Raw genomic sequence first — 18,056 nt, 5'->3', positions numbered from 1 at the left:
TAAAACTTTGACAAAGCTTTCTATTAATTAATTATATCTTTTTAATAGTTCAAAAATTAGATTTGGAAGAACAACTCAATTTTGCTAAAAAGATATTAATTCTAGTATTTATTTATTGGTATAAGAGTTAATTAGACAATTAGATAATTTTATCTATTTTATTTAGATATTTTTCTTTAGTTATTCTATTAATATTCGTAATTATTTGACGATATTTCAGTTAAAGTCTTAATTATTTCGACAGATTCTGCTGAAAAGCACAAAAAAATTTAGCTAGATTCAGCGGTTACCATTTGAAAATGTAAAAATTCAGCCAGATTCAGCTAAAAATCACTAAAAATTCAGCCAGATTCAGCAATTCAGCCGGATTCAGCCAGATTCCTCGGTTACCATTTAGACCCTAGATATATGGTGGCACATGACACAGACATATCATATTTAATGACAAAAACATTCTCTACCTAAATAGCATTGAGCGGTCTAAATCTTCTACAACGAAAAACACCAACTGCTTCTCTCTATGTATACTATATAAGAGCCACACACTATCTTTTCACATTTACTCTCATATTTTGTCCCCACTCTTCTACAGTTTTAATATATATATATAAGCAACATCTTCATCTCTCTATTCGACATATAGTCACACTTGGAGCTAGTTTTATATTACTCAGATTAAGTTTCTTTGTTTTTTTGCAGATCAAAGGGAATGAATTCAGTATCTGCAGACCAGCGAAAGAGTTTTGGAGATGATGCTGATGCTGATCCAATATGTAACAAAAGCATTATATTTCCAAATAGAGTTGTTGCATTAGCTAACAGATTCGAGAAGAAAGACCGTTCCTGGTACGCAAACTTTTGATAATATGTATAAGTTTAGCTTAAGCTAATGAGCTTTTGTTTTTCAAATCTTTTGCAGGTATGTCAAATCTCAAATCCCTACTGATCTGTCTATTCAAGTCGACGACATTACCTTTAAAAGCACACAAGGTAATCTGTGCTAGCTTAATAGTCTTCAAATTAATGTGTATATACATATGAGTCTAGTGATTGCAATTCTAGACAGCTAATTTTGGCAAAGCAGAACTTGGATTATTACTCATTTTTTTGTCACTTTACCTTATTTCTTTTGTCTTGAACAGTTTCCTTTGATCTCCAAATGTGGTTACATGAGCTCTATTGAGCTAAAACCTTCAACTTCTGAGAATGGATATCATCTCAAGCTGGAAAACTTCCCAGGTGGAGCAGATACATTTGAGACCGTTCTGAAATTTTGCTACAATCTCCCACTGGACTTGAGTCCTCTCAATGTAGCTCCACTAAGATGTGCATCAGAATACTTGTACATGACTGAAGAATTTGAAGCCGGGAATTTAATATCCAAGACAGAAGCTTTCATCACTTTTGTAGTACTTTCCTCATGGAGAGATACATTCACTGTTCTGAGATCCTGTGCAAACTTATCTCCATGGGTCGAAAACCTCCAAATCGTAAGGAGATGTTGTGACTTGCTTGCTTGGAAAGCTTGCAATGATAACAACAAACCAGAAGATGTTGTAGATAGCAATGACAGATGTTTATACAGTGACGTAGCCACCCTTGGCATTGATCACTTCATGAGGGTTATAACAACTATGAAAGCAAGACGTGCCAAGCCGGATATTGCAGGTAAGATCATCATGAAGTATGCAGAGAACTTTTTGCCGATAATCGATGACGATTTGGAAGGAATAAGAGGTTACGGGTTTAGGGAAAAATGAGTTGCAGTTCAGTGTGAACAGAGAAAGAATGGAGGAAAGCAGCAGTTTAGGATGTCAAGAACATAAAGAAACTATTGAAAGCTTAGTCAGTGTACTTCCTCCACAATCTGGAGCAGTCTCATGCCACTTTCTCTTAAGGATGCTGAAAACAGCAATTGTTTACTCTGCATCTCCAGCTTTAATATCTGATCTTGAGAAACGGGTCGGCATGGCTTTGGAAGATGCTAATGTATGTGACCTCCTGATTCCTAACTTCAAAAATGAAGATCAGCAGAAAGGAGCAAGGTGAGAAAATATCTACTCATGAATAACTTTCGATACTTCAACTAAAGAAATCTTTAATTTTTGACGTTGATTTATGTTCTACAGCTCACTTGAGGTATACACTATATACAATGTGGATGTGGTTCACAGGATTTTCGAGTATTTCTTGATGCATGAGCAACAACAAGTACTAGGAAAGCCAAGCATAACCAAGCTCTTGGACAATTATTTAGCCGAGATTGCAAAAGATCCATGTCTACCCATCACAAAGTTTCAGGTTCTAGCAGAAATGTTGCCGGAAAATGCTTGGAAATGCCATGACGGTCTCTATAGAGCAATTGATATGTTCCTCAAGGTAGTAAGTAACTCTTTTCTTGTGATTTCATCACAAAACCACAGCTAATGATTTAATTCTTGTTTCAGACTCATCCTTCACTATCAGAGCACGATAGAAGAAGATTATGCAAGACAATGAACTGTGAGAAACTATCACTTGATGCATGCCTACACGCTGCACAAAATGATCGGTTGCCTCTGAGAACTATCGTCCAGGTATGCGATAAAACAGAACAGTTTTAATTCTATAAGCCTTTTTTTGAAGTCAAAGAGAGTGACTGACTAAAGCTAAACATATTATCATAAACAAGATCAATACTCAAGTGCTTTTCTCGGAACAAGTAAAGATGAGAATGATGATGCAAGACAAGCTACAAGAGAAGAAGGAAGAAAATTCTGAAGGTCGTGAGGATAAACAAATGTCTAGAGATAATGAAATCAAGACATGCACTTAAGGAAGAGCTGGAAAATGTGAAGAAGAAGATGGCAGAGCTTCAGAACGATTACAATGAGCTTCAAAAAGAGTATGAAAAGCTAAGTAGCAAACAGAAGAGCTCACATAACTGGGGTTTGCGTTGGCAAAAGGTGAAGAAATCGTTCCAGATAAAACACGAAGACGATGAAACAAGAGACGGGGCAAGAAGAAGAAGTTCCACGGGACCAAGAACCAGCCTCAGGAGAAGAATGTCAATGTCATAAGCCTTAACTTGCGTTTTACGGAATTAAACCAATCAATCAAAGTCTAGGCAAAAATATGTCAGCATAATGCCCAATTATGTATTCACATTGTTTTGAAGACTGTGACACATTTGATGAAAAGAGCTGTGACTTTCTGAATAGTGATTTGTCATATGATTTACTCCATTAAGAAACCTGCTTATGATGGAAGATTAGCCGTTTGTTTGGTTAGAGAATTAGGCATATCATCAACAGACGACGTCGTTATTAAGAATGTTCATTTTTCTCCTCGAGAATCCAATCCGGCGAATCTCGTGACACTGGGGAACAGAATCTTTTTCCGAAATCAACAAGTCAAAGGCAAATTAGGGTAAAGTTAAAATCCGAATCTTTTTCTCTTTGGGAATAAAAATGAATTAATTGCCCAAATCAACGGTCCTGATTGAATTTTGGAAAGCCATCTTATAAAGTTGATCTTTTTAGTTTTCACAGCATCCATTTCTCAGAAGCCGTTGTTGTGCTCTCTTATTGCCGCCACCACCACCATGTGTGGGATTCTTGCTGTGTTAGGCTGCGTTGATAACTCTCAAGCTAAACGTTCCCGTATCATCGAACTCTCTCGCAGGTATTACTCAAATCAACCCGTTTAATGTATCTCATCCATTTCTTTGTTTTCGATCTCCTTGGTTTTGTTTTTGGCTGCGCAATGTTCTTAAGGTTATTGGGTATTGTTTTGAAAGAGAAAAGTTTCCAGCTTTATGGATGAAACGAGTTGATTTTGTCAATTGAAGAGCTTTTACTCGATTGGTCAAAATTGATTGAATGGGTATAATCTGTTGAAATGTTATGTAGATTGAGGCATAGAGGTCCTGACTGGAGTGGGCTACATTGTTTTGAGGATTGTTATTTGGCTCATGAGCGTTTGGCTATCGTTGACCCCACTTCTGGAGATCAACCGCTCTATAACGAAGATAAGACCATTGCTGTCACGGTAATTTTTTACTTGTGTCCTAATCTCAATTGCTTGGAGGAACTGGGATTAGTGAATATCTATTCCTTTTTCAATTATCATTGACATTACGAAAAGAAATCATGAGTCAAACCTCAAACTTTATGAGGATTCATGTGATTGAGGTTTTTTTTTTTGTTTATGTTTTGGACTCTTTCCTTGCTTTCAGGTCAATGGAGAGATATACAACCACAAGGCTTTGCGTGAAAATCTGAATTCTCACCAGTTCCGTACTGGGAGTGATTGTGAAGTGATTGCCCATCTTGTAAGTACCCACTAATTGAAAGTAGATTTCACTTCATGGCTTCCTTAGATTTTGTGTGTTTTCTGTTTCTGTATTTGTAAATTCAAGTCCAAGAAGGTCACTTCAATCTTTGTTACCTAATGGTTACTGTGTTCAGACTTCTATCTGTTTGATTTATATTTTCATAATATTGTAGTATGAAGAACATGGAGAGGAATTTGTCGACATGTTGGATGGCATGTTTGCATTTGTTCTTCTTGATTCCCGAGACAAAAGCTTTATTGCTGCAAGGGATGCCATTGGTATCACTCCACTCTACATCGGGTGGGGTCTCGATGGTGTGTTTACATTTCTCTATTGAAATTCACCTCAATGGATAAGATCATTCTTTCTTTGTCATTGATTACTGATTTTGTTCTTTGACAAATTATCTTCCACAGGTTCTGTCTGGTTTGCTTCCGAGATGAAAGCACTTAGTGATGATTGTGAACAGTTTATGTGCTTCCCCCCAGGCCACATCTATTCAAGTAAACAAGGTTCGCACTTCATATCAGATCACATGTATTTTTAAATCAAATAATGACGTTTCTTGGCTGACTCATATTGTATTAAAAAAATTCAAATTGGTTTTAGTTATGGGTTTCCGTCTTTTAGTAAGTTTGTGTTTGGACTCTTACTGTATAGTTTCATGGAACGAACCTTTCTTGTAGGTGGGCTTAGGAGGTGGTACAACCCCCCGTGGTTCTCTGAGTTGGTTCCTTCAACCCCATATGATCCCCTATTGGTGCGCAATACTTTTGAGAAGGTAAATTCTGGAGTTTTATCTTCCTCAAGATCTTCTCTGACAAATGCTGATCTGGTTTTGGAAATATGAATGTGGTCATTTCTTTGAACTGCAGGCTGTTATAAAACGACTAATGACTGATGTGCCTTTTGGTGTCCTCCTATCTGGAGGATTAGACTCATCCCTTGTTGCTTCAGTAGCGTTACGCCATCTGGAAAAATCAGAAGCTGCTTGTCAGTGGGGTTCAAAGTTGCACACATTTTGTATCGGTTTGAAGGTCTTGACCCAATTTCTCAAAATGTTTTCACCAAAAGCTTTCTATGCTCATCAAGATTTGTAATTTCATCTGATTTCTTTTCAGGGATCCCCGGATCTGAAAGCTGGCAGAGAAGTCGCTGACTATTTAGGAACTCGCCACCATGAGTTACACTTTACAGTCCAGGTAAAGTTTCGCTTTCACATCTACAAAGAGTATTGAGTGTGAAGATTTGTTTCATCGATTGATTGTTTGTATCTTTTTCTAATGATAATATCAGGACGGAATAGATGCCATAGAAGAAGTCATATACCATGTTGAGACCTATGACGTAACTACTATAAGAGCCAGCACTCCAATGTTTCTAATGTCGAGAAAAATCAAATCGCTTGGTGTAAAGATGGTTCTTTCTGGGGAAGGCTCTGATGAAATTTTTGGAGGATATTTGTACTTCCATAAAGCACCCAACAAGAAGGAATTTCACGAGGAAACATGTCGAAAGGTAGTGCCATTAGACCAGAACTTCTTGTGCTACTTTGCCTTTAGTAACTTCTTAATTTAGTTTATGCACGGATTTGTTTACAGATCAAAGCTCTTCATCAGTATGATTGCTTGAGAGCTAACAAATCAACTTCTGCATGGGGTGTTGAGGCTCGTGTACCTTTCCTGGATAAAGAATTTATTAATGTCGCGATGAGCATCGATCCAGAGTGGAAGATGGTAGGTGGCACCTTTCTCATCGCTTTCTTTTTCATCTTTCTATTCTACACACGCCAAACAAGTGATTTTTATCCGTTTATTTGATATATAACACTGCTTTTGGGAAATTCTGAGTTTCATTTGATTCTTTCATGACTCTTCTTCTATCAGGAGTTTATAATCTGAAGTTACAAATTTGGTTGTAATCTGTGGTCTAAACAATGATGCAGATTAGGCCTGATTTGGGAAGGATCGAGAAATGGGTGTTACGCAATGCCTTTGATGATGAGAAAAATCCTTACCTACCAAAGGTTTTCTAGCAAAAACTTTGCTCTCTGCAATTTGGCAAAACTATCTAGCTTTGCTAATAACTTCTCATCTTTTTGGTTAATGTAGCACATTCTATATAGGCAGAAAGAACAGTTCAGTGATGGAGTTGGATACAGCTGGATTGATGGTCTAAAAGAACATGCGAACAAACATGTAATAAGATTTCTCTTTTAATCAATAGAAAGAATATTTAGTCACAGTTTGATAATGCTTTCATATCTCTTTTGGTAAGGTCTCTGACACAATGCTGATGAACGCAAGCTTTGTCTTCCCTGATAACACACCTTTGACAAAAGAAGCTTACTACTACAGAACCATCTTTGAAAAGTTCTTCCCTAAGGTAATGATTTCATCTGCATAATTGCTTCGTCTCCTTAAGTGTCTTGATCTATGCTCTGATTTGTTTTACGGATATATAATAAATGAGCAGAGTGCTGCTAGAGCAACTGTACCAGGAGGTCCAAGTGTGGCATGTAGTACAGCAAAAGCTGTGGAATGGGACGCAGCTTGGTCACAGAATCTTGACCCATCAGGTCGTGCGGCTCTTGGAGTTCATGTTTCAGCTTATGGGGAAGATAAAACCGAAGATTCTCGTCCCGAGAAGCTACAGAAACTAGCAGAGAAGACTCCAGCCATTGTTTGAGAATAAACAAGGGTTAAGCTAATGTTGAGTCGCGCACTACTCTTATTGTCTCAAAGACAATACTTATCCTCTTCTCTAGGAATAGGATTGATGACTAAAAAGGCTCTCTTTTGTTCTTTTTTTCTGGTGTTTTGCAAGACTTCATGGAAACTGAGTTGAGTTAGCAACGAATTGTGAGTTTTTGTGGATGTGTACCTAAAAGTTGCTGGTGAATTTCTGTTTTAGTGTTATTAGACAATCCATGAAAGCTCGATACTTCAGATTATGAACGTTGTTCTCATGAATCAGATTCTTTCTTTCTTTTTTCTATCACAAAGCTTCAAACTTTTCTTTTGTTCTGTAGAAAACCCAAAGTAATTGAAACGATTCAGAAAAGAAGAAAAAATTATTTTAAGTTGGTTTGGGCTGGTTCGGTTCATACAAATTAAACGGATCTTAATCAAAAACCGGCGTTGGCTATTATATTTTGAGCATACTTCCTTTTTATATTGATTATAAACTTAAGGGTTAATACATCATCAAAAGGACTCTGTGGCCCAATGGATAAGGCGCTGGTCTACGAAACCAGAGATTCTGGGTTCGATCCCCAGCAGAGTCGCAATTTTAATCTTCTTCTTTTGTTTTTGTACCAAAGCTGCTTTTACAGTTTATTTAAAAAATTTTGAAATCATTATAACTTTCTTTTGGGGTTGTTATCCATAAAGTATTTTTTATCATATAAACTATTACATCAATGAAATAAATTAGATATTTGACGTTACGTTTTTTTTAGTCGATAATCAGTATTTGGTTGCCAAGAAAATAACTGCTCCTTTAACATTAAGCTTAGCACCAAACACGTGATTCTTGGAGTTAAACAAGAAACAAATGACATAAGCCATGAAAATCTTGTTTCGTCTCCAGAACATTCCTATAATTATAAACTTGTCACATGGACCTTCAAAGGTCTAAACATAATTAGTTATTTAGTACTGTAATCAACATTTTTTAATATTATCAAATTATTTTCCAAAAACAATAATTTAAAAAAAAAACAATATTAAGTTATTTAATTAAAAAAGCATAGATATCCACTAAAGAAAAACCTTTTAAACCGCAAATATATAATTAGTTTTTTAAAAAAATTATGTATACTCTCTTCAAATGTCAAGGCCAAACGTGTCATTTACAATCAAAATCATAAGATTTTGACCCACTTTATATATATAGTACTTTACTTGAACTGTATACAAACTTAATTAAATTCATTTTCTGCCAGGTTTCTTGATCTTTTTCCTTTTAATTGATTTACTAAAGTTTGCCAAGTCTTTTTACTAAAATGGATATGCTTTAATACTTCACTTTTATAGTCAACAAAATTTACTATTCAACAATATTTTCAGTTAATTTACTACCTTTTCCATTCATTGTATTGATTATTTTCTTTTCCTTTTTATTGATATACTAAAAATTACCAAGTCTCTTTACCAAAATGCATCTTTATACAAACATTTTTTTTAATTGAAACTTTAAGAGCCATCTCATTATTTAAGTAAGACAACTTGCCTCTAACTCTACCTCATCATCCAGATAACAGAGAACAAAAACATAGAGAAATTTCACTTGTTCGAAAAATGGCGTCTCTCAAGGTTCCCGCCAATGTTCCTCTTCCAGAAGAAGACGCTGAGCAACTCCACAAAGCCTTTAAAGGTCTCTCTCCCTCTCTGTATCCCTTCATTAGTCGTTTGGTTAGAACTGGTCTAGCATTCGTCTTCTCTGATTGAATCCTCTATCGGTTTGGTTGATATCATAGCGTAATATATTCGCTGATCTATAGAGTATATAGATCTAGTTTGGTTGATGGTATGGATTTATTTAATTTGGTTTATATTACTCCTATCATCAAAAATAATCTATTAGTACTTAGTAGACCTTCAAATCTTAAAGAGATTATCTCCTCTAACCCTAGCTGATATGTTGACAGTACTATTATTATTTATGAAACTAGATGAATTTTACTATTTTCTAATCAAATATCTAATTTTTCAATCTATTAATTAATATTGAATGAATAATTTCAAACCTGATTCTGACTCTATGTTTCTTTAATTTAATTGTGAATTTGTCTAATGCAGGATGGGGAACCAATGAGGGGATGATCATATCAATCTTGGCTCACAGAAATGCAACGCAACGCAGTTTCATTCGTGCTGTTTATGCTGCTAACTACAATAAGGATCTTCTCAATGAATTAGACAGAGAGCTTTCCGGTGACTTTGAGGTTTTAATTTGTTAAAAGAGACAACATCTTTATATCTTCGTCTTCTTTTGGTTTGAGTATACTGAATTACTGCTCTGTTAAACTATGTTTTTGTTTGTAAACAAAACAGCGAGCTGTGATGTTGTGGACTTTTGAACCAGCGGAGAGAGATGCTTATTTGGCAAAAGAATCTACCAAAATGTTCACCAAAAACAATTGGGTTCTTGTCGAAGTCGCTTGTACTAGATCTGCTCTTGAGTTCTTCAGTGCCAAGCAAGCATACCAAGCCCGTTACAAAACCTCTCTCGAGGAAGACGTCGCATACCACACATCTGGAGACATTCGAAAGGTAGTGTAATTAAGTATGAGAAAGTTCATGAGCTTAATTTCATCTTACATATCCAATAAAAATCAGATATAACTAGTTCATATATTTTTTTTATACTAGCTAGAAAAAATCACTTATATTAATTATTCATTTAAGATTCCTAACAAACTCAGTTCGTATACTATGCCACGAATGCATGTATAAGTTTGTGACATATGTTTTTTTGGTTATGCAGCTCTTGGTTCCTCTTGTGAGCACTTTTAGGTACGATGGAGATGAAGTGAACATGGTGCTAGCTAGGTCAGAGGCTAAGATACTTCATCAGAAGATCGAGGAGAAGGCTTATGTTGATGACGATCTCATCAGAATCTTGACAACAAGAAGCAAAGCTCAAATCAGCGCAACTCTCAATCACTACAAAAACAATTTCGGAACTTCCATGGCCAAATACCTAAAGGAGGATTCGGAATACATTCAATTACTCAAAGCCGTGATCAAATGCTTGACATATCCAGAGAAGTATTTCGAGAAAGTTCTACGTCAAGCCATCAACAAACTGGGAACAGACGAGTGGGGACTTACGAGAGTGGTCACTACACGAGCAGAGTTTGACATGGAACGGATCAAAGAGGAATATTTACGTAGAAACAGTGTTCCTCTTGATCGAGCCATTGCTAAAGACACTCATGGTGACTATGAGGATATACTTCTCGCTCTTCTCGGACATGACCATGCTTGAAACAACATTTGCAAGTTTTTTAAAAAACTAATTTTATGGCTTTGTGTTTAATAAAACAGTTGTGATTGGTCTTGCAACTTGGTCATGTTGAATTAGTGTCTTCAGTTTATTTTGTCATTTATGTTTTCTGTTACAAATACTCAACAAGTGAGATTTTAAAATTTTGTTTACTCAATAAAGCTAAACTATATCAAAAATTATTATTTTATCTATTTATAATTAATTTAGTATAAACTAGTAAGTTATCATTTTCCCTTTAATTATATGGTTATAAACAGCTAAAAGCATACATAATACATCTTGTTAAAATGAACAATATTGGCTTGTATTGTAATGTTTTGTCCGCCATTGTGTTATAATCCATGTTCAAAATAAGGGAATATGCGTGTATTATATAGCAGAAAACAAAAAAGAATTTAAATATGCGCCGTAAGGGTTCGATCTTTAGTCTGGACCATCTCGGTGGGGCTAGGACACTCGGTTATCAAAAAAAAAAAAAAAGAATTTTTTTTAAAAAGTTCTAATTTCGGTACCTGACAAAAAATGTAAAACATGTTTTTCATTTCTATCCACTGTATACAGCCTGTCTCAATAAAATTTCCCCCTTTTACTAATTTAATTAAATTGCTAAGTCTTATTTAAAACAAAAATTATGAATAATTAATAAAAATTGGGATTTCATTTCATTATTTGAGAAAATGTGCAATTTCCATTTAATATTCAGCTTTATGACAAAAAAATGCAAAACATGGTACTTGTTTTTTCAATTCTGTCCACTGTAAAATTTTCCCTTTTACTGATTTACTTAGATTGCTAAGTCTATTTTTTTAACAAAAATGATTAATAAAAAAAAAAAAATGGGATATCATTTCATTATTTAAGACAATGTGCATGCATTTTCCTCGTCCCACAGTTTTAGTCTCATCTAGAGAGCGAGAGAAAACAAAAACCAGAGAGATATTCAGTGGTGGAAGAATGGCGTCTCTCAAAATTCCTGCAACTATTCCTCTTCCCGAAGAAGACTCCGAGCAGCTCTACAAGGCCTTTAAAGGTTTTCATCTCCTCCCTTCATTATTCGATTGATTTAACGACGTTAAAAACTAGGCCTTCACATAATCACATATATTCATGCTTCGATTGAATCATTTGCTTTTTAATACTTATTACTAATTGGGCTGATTATCAATAGTTCAATCTATTATTGACCGGCCTGATCTACTGATCTAGCTAACTGGTTTGGTTGATGATATGTATATAGGTTTTTTAAGAAATAGATGATTGATAAGTAAGCTTGAAAAATCATATGATTGAAATCTTATGAAGTCTTAAATTTGTGATTTTGATGCAAAATCACGACTTTGTGATTATACAGCTCCATTGCATGATCTTTTGTTACGATGCAATATTGTGACATTACTTTAAAGTATCTTACTGATTTTTTTTTTTTGGAGCGTTTTCTGACCGTTTGGTTTGTAACCGAAGAAGATTAGACATCTCTACAAAACAGATCAACTTGTTGTTTTCCTAGGAATATTTTGTTCAGATTTTCCAAACCTAATTTATTTGTTCTACTAGCGAACATTTGTTTTCTTGTGAATTTATATTTTTTCCAATTGTCCGAAAATTTGGTTTAGTTTAATTGACCAGTTTGGTTACATTGCTGACTAAACTTCGGTTTGAAATTTGTTTTTGTGTGGCGCAGGATGGGGAACTAATGAAGGGATGATCATATCAATCTTGGCTCACAGAAACGCAGCGCAGCGCAGCTTCATCCGCGCTGTTTATGCTGCTAACTACAATAAGGATCTTCTCAAGGAATTAGACAGAGAGTTTTCCGGTGACTTTGAGGTTTGTCAAAAGGAAACAAAATATTTATATCTTCATCTTCTTTTTGTCTGAGTATGCTATGGTTTGTTACTTTGCTTGATTAACAGAGAGCTGTGATGTTGTGGACTCTTGATCCAACGGAGAGGGATGCGTATTTGGCCAATGAATCTACCAAAATGTTCACCAAAAACATTTGGGTTCTAGTTGAAATCGCTTGTACTAGACCTTCTCTTGAGTTTTTCAAGGCCAAGCAAGCATACCATGCTCGCTACAAGACCTCTCTCGAGGAGGATGTCGCATACCACACATCTGGAGATGTTCGAAAGGTAGTGAAAGTTTCATGTATATCCGTCTTTTAAAGCGATCAGTAAGTAATTCTAATCATATGTTTGTTGTTTTGTTTTGACCTCTTGTGAAAATGCAGCTATTGGTTCCTCTTGTGAGCACCTTCAGGTACGATGGAAACGCTGATGAGGTCAACGTGAAGCTGGCTAGATCTGAAGCTAAGATACTTCACAAGAAGATCACTGAGAAGGCTTACACTGATGAAGATCTCATCAGAATCTTGACAACAAGGAGCAAAGCTCAGATCAATGCAACACTCAATCACTTCAAGGATAAGTTTGGAAGTTCCATTAACAAGTTTCTGAAGGAAGATTCCAACGATGATTATGTTCAATTACTCAAAACCGCGATCAAATGCTTGACATATCCAGAGAAGTACTTTGAGAAGGTTCTACGTCGAGCCATCAACAAGATGGGAACAGACGAGTGGGCACTTACTAGAGTAGTCACTACGCGAGCAGAGGTCGACATGGAGCGAATCAAAGAGGAATACTTACGCAGGAACAGCGTTCCTCTTGATCGAGCCATTGCTCAAGACACTTCTGGTGACTACAAGAATATGCTTCTCGCCCTTCTTGGACATGACCATGCTTGAAACAACATCATCGTTTCCTTGTCTTTTATAAAACAGTTTGTGATTTGTTTTTCATTTTCTTTGAACTTTGGTCCTTAGTTTTCTCATTTTATTGCAACAACTCATTCTGGTTTCTTTGAATCATATCTTCTTTAAATTTTCCTCTTACAAACTAAATTCCAGCTAACGCACAAGCTACAACAAAAGCTTCATAATCTAAGCAATTACATCTCCTGCAATCTCTACACTCACAAAGATCTTCCACACTCTTAGATTTCACCGGTTTTGAAGCTTGCACTTTTAAAGCTATCTTCAACAAAAGAGGCTTATCACAATCTTCCAAAACCCGATCTTTTGTCTCATCCATCACTACGAATCTCTCTATTTCCATTCCATCAGACTCTATCATAGATTTCCAAGAAATATTTCCTCTACCCACCAACTCTGATCTCGACCACTTCTTCAAAAACGACGTCGTGTTTCTTCTCCGTAGTTCGAAAACAACGCTTTGTTGCTTCAATTCCTCGACCACCGTTTCGTTCCCTTGGCACTCCAGACCGAATGATTGGTTCCAGATCACGACCTCTTTGTCTGATCTCGAACGGATCTCGGCAGTGTTTAGTTCGATCTTACTGTTATTTCCTGCATGGAGATAGAACCTAACGAAGAGAGTGGTTAGTGATGACTTGACCTCTACGTTTCTAGCTTCCACGATTTTCACTTCAAGTTTAAGAGAACGTATGTTTTCAACGATACCCATTTGCTTGAAAATTTCGAATATATATTATTTACCGAGGTGATAAGAACAATTAGAGAGAATTTACGCGAAATCAATGCCTCTATGTATATGTGCACAAACAAATTCTCACTATTTATATAAATCCATGGGGAATGTTCGTGGAAAGTTTACACTAGATTTCCACATTGTGCTTAATTAAAAAAATATTCAAATCATGCTAGTGAAGGTTTTATTTTATAAAGTAAACCCTTTGAGCATCTCAAAAGACCAAGGGTCGATTTTAATAATGACTCTTGCCCATAGTTTTGGGAGATAATTAGATAGATACGGATAGGATCTCCATATAGAGAATTTTATAATTTGCAAAAAGAAAATAAGGTGTGCCATTTTGAAGACTTGATCATTATTATATTACATTCCGCGTGGACTCATCCAATAGCCGAAAGTTGTTTTGAAATAGAGTCAACAGATTTAAATTAAATAAGAACAATTTTATACAAGATACATTCGATTGCATATAGAAAAAGGAATATGGAATTTGACTCAAAAAGATATAACTACAAATATAATTAGCCACGAATCCCATGATCAAAACCCTAATACTAACTTACAGAACCCAAATTATTTTTGTCACAAAATCTCAAAAATACTTGAATTTAAAAGAGAAAAATGTTTCCACAATACTTAATAAGTTTAAGTGGTTTTCTCATAATTAACCGTTTTCTTTCATATTATGAAAGGACAGCATTGTTTAAGTTTCATATCATCCGTTGGAGTTATCCAAAGGACAACATTTTTAAACTTAGTGTACCAATATCGAAAATATCACTGCAATTTGCAAAAAGACATCTTAGCACCCCAATGGTGTTTTTTATGGGTTTCTTAAAAAAATCTTTAAAATTAAAAATAATTAAAATAAATGAAAACAACAAATAAAGTTAAGGATTGTTAAGAGTTTGCTCTAAATAAGGATTGTTAAGAGGTTTAAGGATTGTTAAGAGGCGCATAGGTGTCGCTTTTTGATTGGGTCAAAAATATTAATAAAAAACAAAATAAAATATGTCTTCAAATCTCAGTAATATAATAGACATTCGAATTCGAGTTCATGATAAGACTATGCATCAACAATTAAAAACTGATTTTGTTAAGCGTATATAGTAAAAATTTGGTTTTTTATTTGTATTTTTTATATGTTTTTATGTCTTGTATGTTTAAATTTTTTAGGAAATTGTAATATTTATTAAGTTTTATCAAATAAAAATGTTTATAATTTTCATTATAATTTTTCTTTTCTTTTTTTAAGAAACTCACTTAAGAACTCTACCATTGGACAAAGAAATTTTTAAAGATTCATCACAAACTCTTAACTTTAAAATTATCATTATTTATGATTAAAAAATGTTTAAGAATCTTTTTAAGGATTCAACCATTGATGTTGCTCTCAAAATTATTTCAAGAGCATGACGTAAAAGGTGAATAGTGGCTTGGTACATATCCTCTTTCCTCCAATCAAATTTCACTCCTGTGTCAATATCGACTATGAATGAGTATCCTCGGTGGATTGAATGCAGATCCTCCATTTCTCAAATCGTTTACTTTACAATATCGTAATCCAATAGCTAAGGCTTACTAAAATTCTCTTTCTTGGTACAATTTTTTTTTATTATTAGCTAACGTGCGAATTATACAGTTAAAATGCTTTTTAATCTCTGCCAATCACTGAACCCCCAAAAAAAAAAATCTAAAATCTCCCAATCACAACATCATTTCTTAATATAAGGAGAAAATAATTTTTTTACAAATTGGAACTCATATTGTCTCCTCTATAACTCTTAGTTACATACACCACAAAATAAAAATAAATAAAATCACAGAAAAAAACAAAACAATTGTTCCTTTCTTCTTTACTCCTTCAAAATGGATAAAATTTACCACAACTACTACAATCACACAAAACTAAATAAAGAAAGGGAAAAACAAAAAAAAAAAAAAAAAAAGTAAAAGAAAACTTACGATATCCATGAACCATGAAGCAAGTTTCTTGCTTGTAAAAAGACTAAAACCCATACAAAGACTTCTGTTTTCTTCAACTTCTTATTGTGTTTCAGGGTTTCATATTTCATCTTCTGCTAGCTTTATGCTGTATCCATGCCTCATACCTGAACAAATTCATAGATTTTGGCACCAAAAAAACTATTAACTAAATTGAAATCAAGACAAAAATGTGTTGATCATAATCATATGCTAGTAAGCCCGTAAAAATCTCACCTTTCGCAGACGTTTTCTCATTTTTCTCACTCGATTTATCTCGGTTCTTCCACTTCTCTCCATGGCCTTCATCTTCCTCCTCCTCCTCATCATCAAGTCCCATATGATCTCTTCCATCATCTCCTATATCGCTCTCACTCGCTGTTTCCCATTCCGAATCATCGGTTTCATTTCCATACACTTCCCTCTCTTCGCCTTTCCTATGCACACCTCCATGCTTCAATGCTGCTTCTTTAAACAACCAAGCTGCTCGCATCTGCTTCTTCACCAACCTCTCTGCGTAATCAGGAACCTTGTTCTGTCTCATGGAGAGATCCGGATCATTCGACTGAGAACATTCGTTGATGAACAGAATCGCATCTAACAAACTCTCTTTAGCTAGACCTAACATATCATAGGCCTGAGCTCTTCTCCAAAGACTCTTCGCATGCCGGTTTACAGGATTGTGCAAGCAGAGCGCACGTGTGGCGTCGCTTATAGCAACCAAAGGCTGTTGCAGCAAGAGATGACACTGAGCTCGATTGCTATACAACACTACTCTTTCCTTCTTCGACCTCATCGGACATAGAGACAAAGCTTCCGAGTACTTTTCCGCTGCACCCGCGATATCTCCTGATGAAAAGAGAGAGTTTCCTTCGAGTTTGACCACTAAAGCTGCTGCTTGTTTGATATGAAGATCCTCTTTAGGCATACTCTTCTCCCATTTCAGTCTTTGTCGAGAATTTACCGTTTCTTCGATCAACTCCCTTGAACGGTTACCCATGGAGCTGCATTCTTGAAGAACACTTACAATGGAATCTCCAAGTTTCTTGTGATCGCCCAAGTTTGTGATCTCTGCAAGATCCACAAGCGTTGGCACCGCCTTATCAATTACCTTGTGAGACGTATTAGGATCTTGAAGCAACCAAAGAAGACATTCTATCGCCATATACTGCCAATCATCAGAAGACCGAGCGATATTACACAAGGCCTCAATCATTCCTGCACACGCAGAAACAGGTCCACGGCCTAGTTTATGCTGACAGATTGTTCTAAGCAAACCGATACCAGCTGGTGAGTTCTCATTCACAAGTCCGCCCCACATAACCGGAAGATTCACCAGAAACTCGGGTTTGCACAGAGTGGGAAGAAACTCAGGTTTAAAGGCGAAACAATTAATGAGCTGAAGAGACCAGCACTGCAACTGGCTTGCCCATTCCTCTGCTTTTCTTGACTCCATCTCAACACCTCCCATGCCTCGTGTCAGCAGATCGCAGTGGTAACTCAACCTTCGATCCGGATACTGGTAAAAGTGAGAGTAAACTATTTCTAACGAACTCATTGCCAATTGTATCGCAAGCTCGAGGATCTCTCCGTGATCCGCAACGGCAGGAAAAGTGCTCGGGTAAGTAGCTAAATGCCCTAAAGCACGAACCGCCACTCTCTGTTCGACCCAAGTAAGCCTACCTCTTAAAAGCTCAACAAGTGGAGCAATCACACCAGCTTCCACAGCTCTCTCAGCAAACTCTTCCATGTTCATAGTGTAAGACCCGATAATGTGAGCCGCGTAGTAAGGAATGTATATGTTCTGGTCATGAGATAGCCAACGCCTGTTTTTAAGTCCTTTCCATATCAAAGCAGACATACACTCAAAGATTCCAAGCTCAATGAACTCAGGATCATTAGGGTGAGCCATTGCTGTGTTCCAGAGACCACTAATGGGAAGAACTTGACCATCATCGTCTTGAGAAGGAAGGTCTCTAAAGAATTTGAGAATGCAGGATCTTCTTTTACTCGGGTTTCCTTCTTTCATTACACAGAAGAAACATCCTGGATAAGGACACTCTTGTGAAGAAGCTTTATCCATTGACAACAAAAAACCAAAACTTGCTTCTGCTTCTTCAATTTTGCTATCAATCAATTAATCTACATAACACCAAATACCAAAAGCATTATCATTAGCTGAAAATATGAAACAAGAACAACATTTCAATTAGAGAAAAAAAAAAGATAAA

The 18,056-nt window shown here is 35.8% G+C and overlaps 6 protein-coding genes and 1 non-coding gene across 9 annotated transcripts; 5 read left to right on the top strand and 2 right to left on the bottom strand.

The window, feature by feature from the left end:
• The first annotated feature begins 506 nt into the window (after window positions 1-506).
• On the top strand, window positions 507-3,199 carry LOC9309515 (BTB/POZ domain-containing protein DOT3). Its single transcript, XM_021022652.1, is given in 9 exon segments — window positions 507-846; window positions 920-977; window positions 979-990; window positions 1,143-1,742; window positions 1,744-2,045; window positions 2,130-2,379; window positions 2,448-2,576; window positions 2,672-2,809; window positions 2,811-3,199. Coding segments are annotated over 9 exon segments (1,875 nt in total). The 5' UTR covers window positions 507-709; the 3' UTR covers window positions 3,060-3,199.
• Window positions 3,200-3,338: 139 nt separating this feature from the next.
• LOC9309514 (asparagine synthetase [glutamine-hydrolyzing] 3) lies at window positions 3,339-7,287 on the top strand. 2 transcript variants are annotated; one of them, XM_021022653.1, is made up of 15 exons: window positions 3,339-3,408; window positions 3,522-3,663; window positions 3,891-4,029; window positions 4,217-4,312; window positions 4,488-4,629; window positions 4,732-4,827; window positions 5,002-5,096; window positions 5,191-5,352; window positions 5,437-5,517; window positions 5,612-5,833; window positions 5,917-6,051; window positions 6,261-6,341; window positions 6,427-6,513; window positions 6,593-6,700; window positions 6,791-7,287. In XM_021022653.1, exons 2-15 carry the CDS (start codon window positions 3,584-3,586, stop codon window positions 7,001-7,003), a joined length of 1,737 nt encoding a protein of 578 aa, XP_020878312.1. In that variant the 5' UTR covers window positions 3,339-3,408; window positions 3,522-3,583; the 3' UTR covers window positions 7,004-7,287. The 2 variants fall into 2 exon arrangements, with proteins under 2 accessions (XP_020878312.1, XP_002873446.1); XM_002873400.2 differs by lacking the exon at window positions 3,339-3,408 and having other exon boundaries at window positions 3,504-3,663.
• Window positions 7,288-7,528: 241 nt separating this feature from the next.
• TRNAR-ACG lies at window positions 7,529-7,601 on the top strand. Its single transcript has one exon. It is a non-coding gene; the product is annotated as a tRNA-Arg (tRNA).
• Window positions 7,602-8,533: 932 nt separating this feature from the next.
• Window positions 8,534-10,509, top strand: LOC9309513 (annexin D7). The gene is made up of 4 exons (XM_002873399.2): window positions 8,534-8,692; window positions 9,118-9,263; window positions 9,373-9,591; window positions 9,806-10,509. Exons 1-4 carry the CDS (start codon window positions 8,617-8,619, stop codon window positions 10,307-10,309), a joined length of 945 nt encoding a protein of 314 aa, XP_002873445.1. The 5' UTR covers window positions 8,534-8,616; the 3' UTR covers window positions 10,310-10,509.
• A 702-nt stretch (window positions 10,510-11,211) lies between these two features.
• Window positions 11,212-13,223, top strand: LOC9307482 (annexin D6). The gene is made up of 4 exons (XM_002873398.2): window positions 11,212-11,360; window positions 12,012-12,157; window positions 12,244-12,462; window positions 12,561-13,223. Exons 1-4 carry the CDS (start codon window positions 11,285-11,287, stop codon window positions 13,074-13,076), a joined length of 957 nt encoding a protein of 318 aa, XP_002873444.1. The 5' UTR covers window positions 11,212-11,284; the 3' UTR covers window positions 13,077-13,223.
• On the bottom strand, window positions 13,187-14,078 carry LOC9307481. Its single transcript, XM_002871365.2, has one exon. It carries the CDS (start codon window positions 13,813-13,815, stop codon window positions 13,228-13,230), a length of 588 nt encoding a protein of 195 aa, XP_002871411.1. The 5' UTR covers window positions 13,816-14,078; the 3' UTR covers window positions 13,187-13,227.
• A 1,463-nt stretch (window positions 14,079-15,541) lies between these two features.
• LOC9307480 lies at window positions 15,542-18,001 on the bottom strand. 2 transcript variants are annotated; one of them, XR_002330992.1, is made up of 3 exons: window positions 16,063-18,001; window positions 15,808-15,953; window positions 15,542-15,734 (listed from the first exon to the last, which is right to left on the bottom strand). XR_002330992.1 is itself a non-coding variant. In XM_002871364.2 (2 exons), the coding sequence occupies exons 1-2, from the start codon at window positions 17,906-17,908 to the stop codon at window positions 15,907-15,909; spliced, it is 1,893 nt and encodes a 630-aa protein (XP_002871410.1). In that variant the 5' UTR covers window positions 17,909-18,001; the 3' UTR covers window positions 15,542-15,906. The 2 variants fall into 2 exon arrangements, 1 of the variants encoding a protein (XP_002871410.1); XM_002871364.2 differs by having other exon boundaries at window positions 15,542-15,953.
• Window positions 18,002-18,056: the final 55 nt, after the last annotated feature.

Source organism: Arabidopsis lyrata (assembly GCF_000004255.2).
Source record: "Arabidopsis lyrata subsp. lyrata unplaced genomic scaffold ARALYscaffold_6, whole genome shotgun sequence".
Lineage (NCBI taxonomy): Eukaryota > Viridiplantae > Streptophyta > Magnoliopsida > Brassicales > Brassicaceae > Arabidopsis > Arabidopsis lyrata.
Note: the sequence above shows the minus strand (reverse complement) of the source record. Positions and strands in the feature narration are given on the sequence as shown.

What these genes read in the sequence shown, in the direction of transcription:
- LOC9309514 (XM_021022653.1), top strand. Translation starts at nt 3,584, where the DNA reads ATGTGTGGGATTCTTGCTGTGTTAGGCTGCGTTGATAACTCTCAAGCT. An exon ending in AGTTACACTTTACAGTCCAG is followed by an intron (nt 5,518 to 5,611) that starts GTAAAGTTTCGC and finishes TGATAATATCAG; the next exon opens with GACGGAATAGATGCCATAGA. An exon ending in TTGAAAAGTTCTTCCCTAAG is followed by an intron (nt 6,701 to 6,790) that starts GTAATGATTTCA and finishes ATAAATGAGCAG; the next exon opens with AGTGCTGCTAGAGCAACTGT.
- LOC9309513 (XM_002873399.2), top strand. Translation starts at nt 8,617, where the DNA reads ATGGCGTCTCTCAAGGTTCCCGCCAATGTTCCTCTTCCAGAAGAAGAC. An exon ending in ACTCCACAAAGCCTTTAAAG is followed by an intron (nt 8,693 to 9,117) that starts GTCTCTCTCCCT and finishes TGTCTAATGCAG; the next exon opens with GATGGGGAACCAATGAGGGG. An exon ending in AGCTTTCCGGTGACTTTGAG is followed by an intron (nt 9,264 to 9,372) that starts GTTTTAATTTGT and finishes TAAACAAAACAG; the next exon opens with CGAGCTGTGATGTTGTGGAC.
- LOC9307482 (XM_002873398.2), top strand. Translation starts at nt 11,285, where the DNA reads ATGGCGTCTCTCAAAATTCCTGCAACTATTCCTCTTCCCGAAGAAGAC. An exon ending in GCTCTACAAGGCCTTTAAAG is followed by an intron (nt 11,361 to 12,011) that starts GTTTTCATCTCC and finishes TGTGTGGCGCAG; the next exon opens with GATGGGGAACTAATGAAGGG. An exon ending in AGTTTTCCGGTGACTTTGAG is followed by an intron (nt 12,158 to 12,243) that starts GTTTGTCAAAAG and finishes CTTGATTAACAG; the next exon opens with AGAGCTGTGATGTTGTGGAC.
- LOC9307481 (XM_002871365.2), bottom strand. Translation starts at nt 13,815, where the DNA reads ATGGGTATCGTTGAAAACATACGTTCTCTTAAACTTGAAGTGAAAATC.
- LOC9307480 (XM_002871364.2), bottom strand. Translation starts at nt 17,908, where the DNA reads ATGGATAAAGCTTCTTCACAAGAGTGTCCTTATCCAGGATGTTTCTTC. An exon ending in TGAGAAAACGTCTGCGAAAG is followed by an intron (nt 15,954 to 16,062) that starts GTGAGATTTTTA and finishes GAATTTGTTCAG; the next exon opens with GTATGAGGCATGGATACAGC.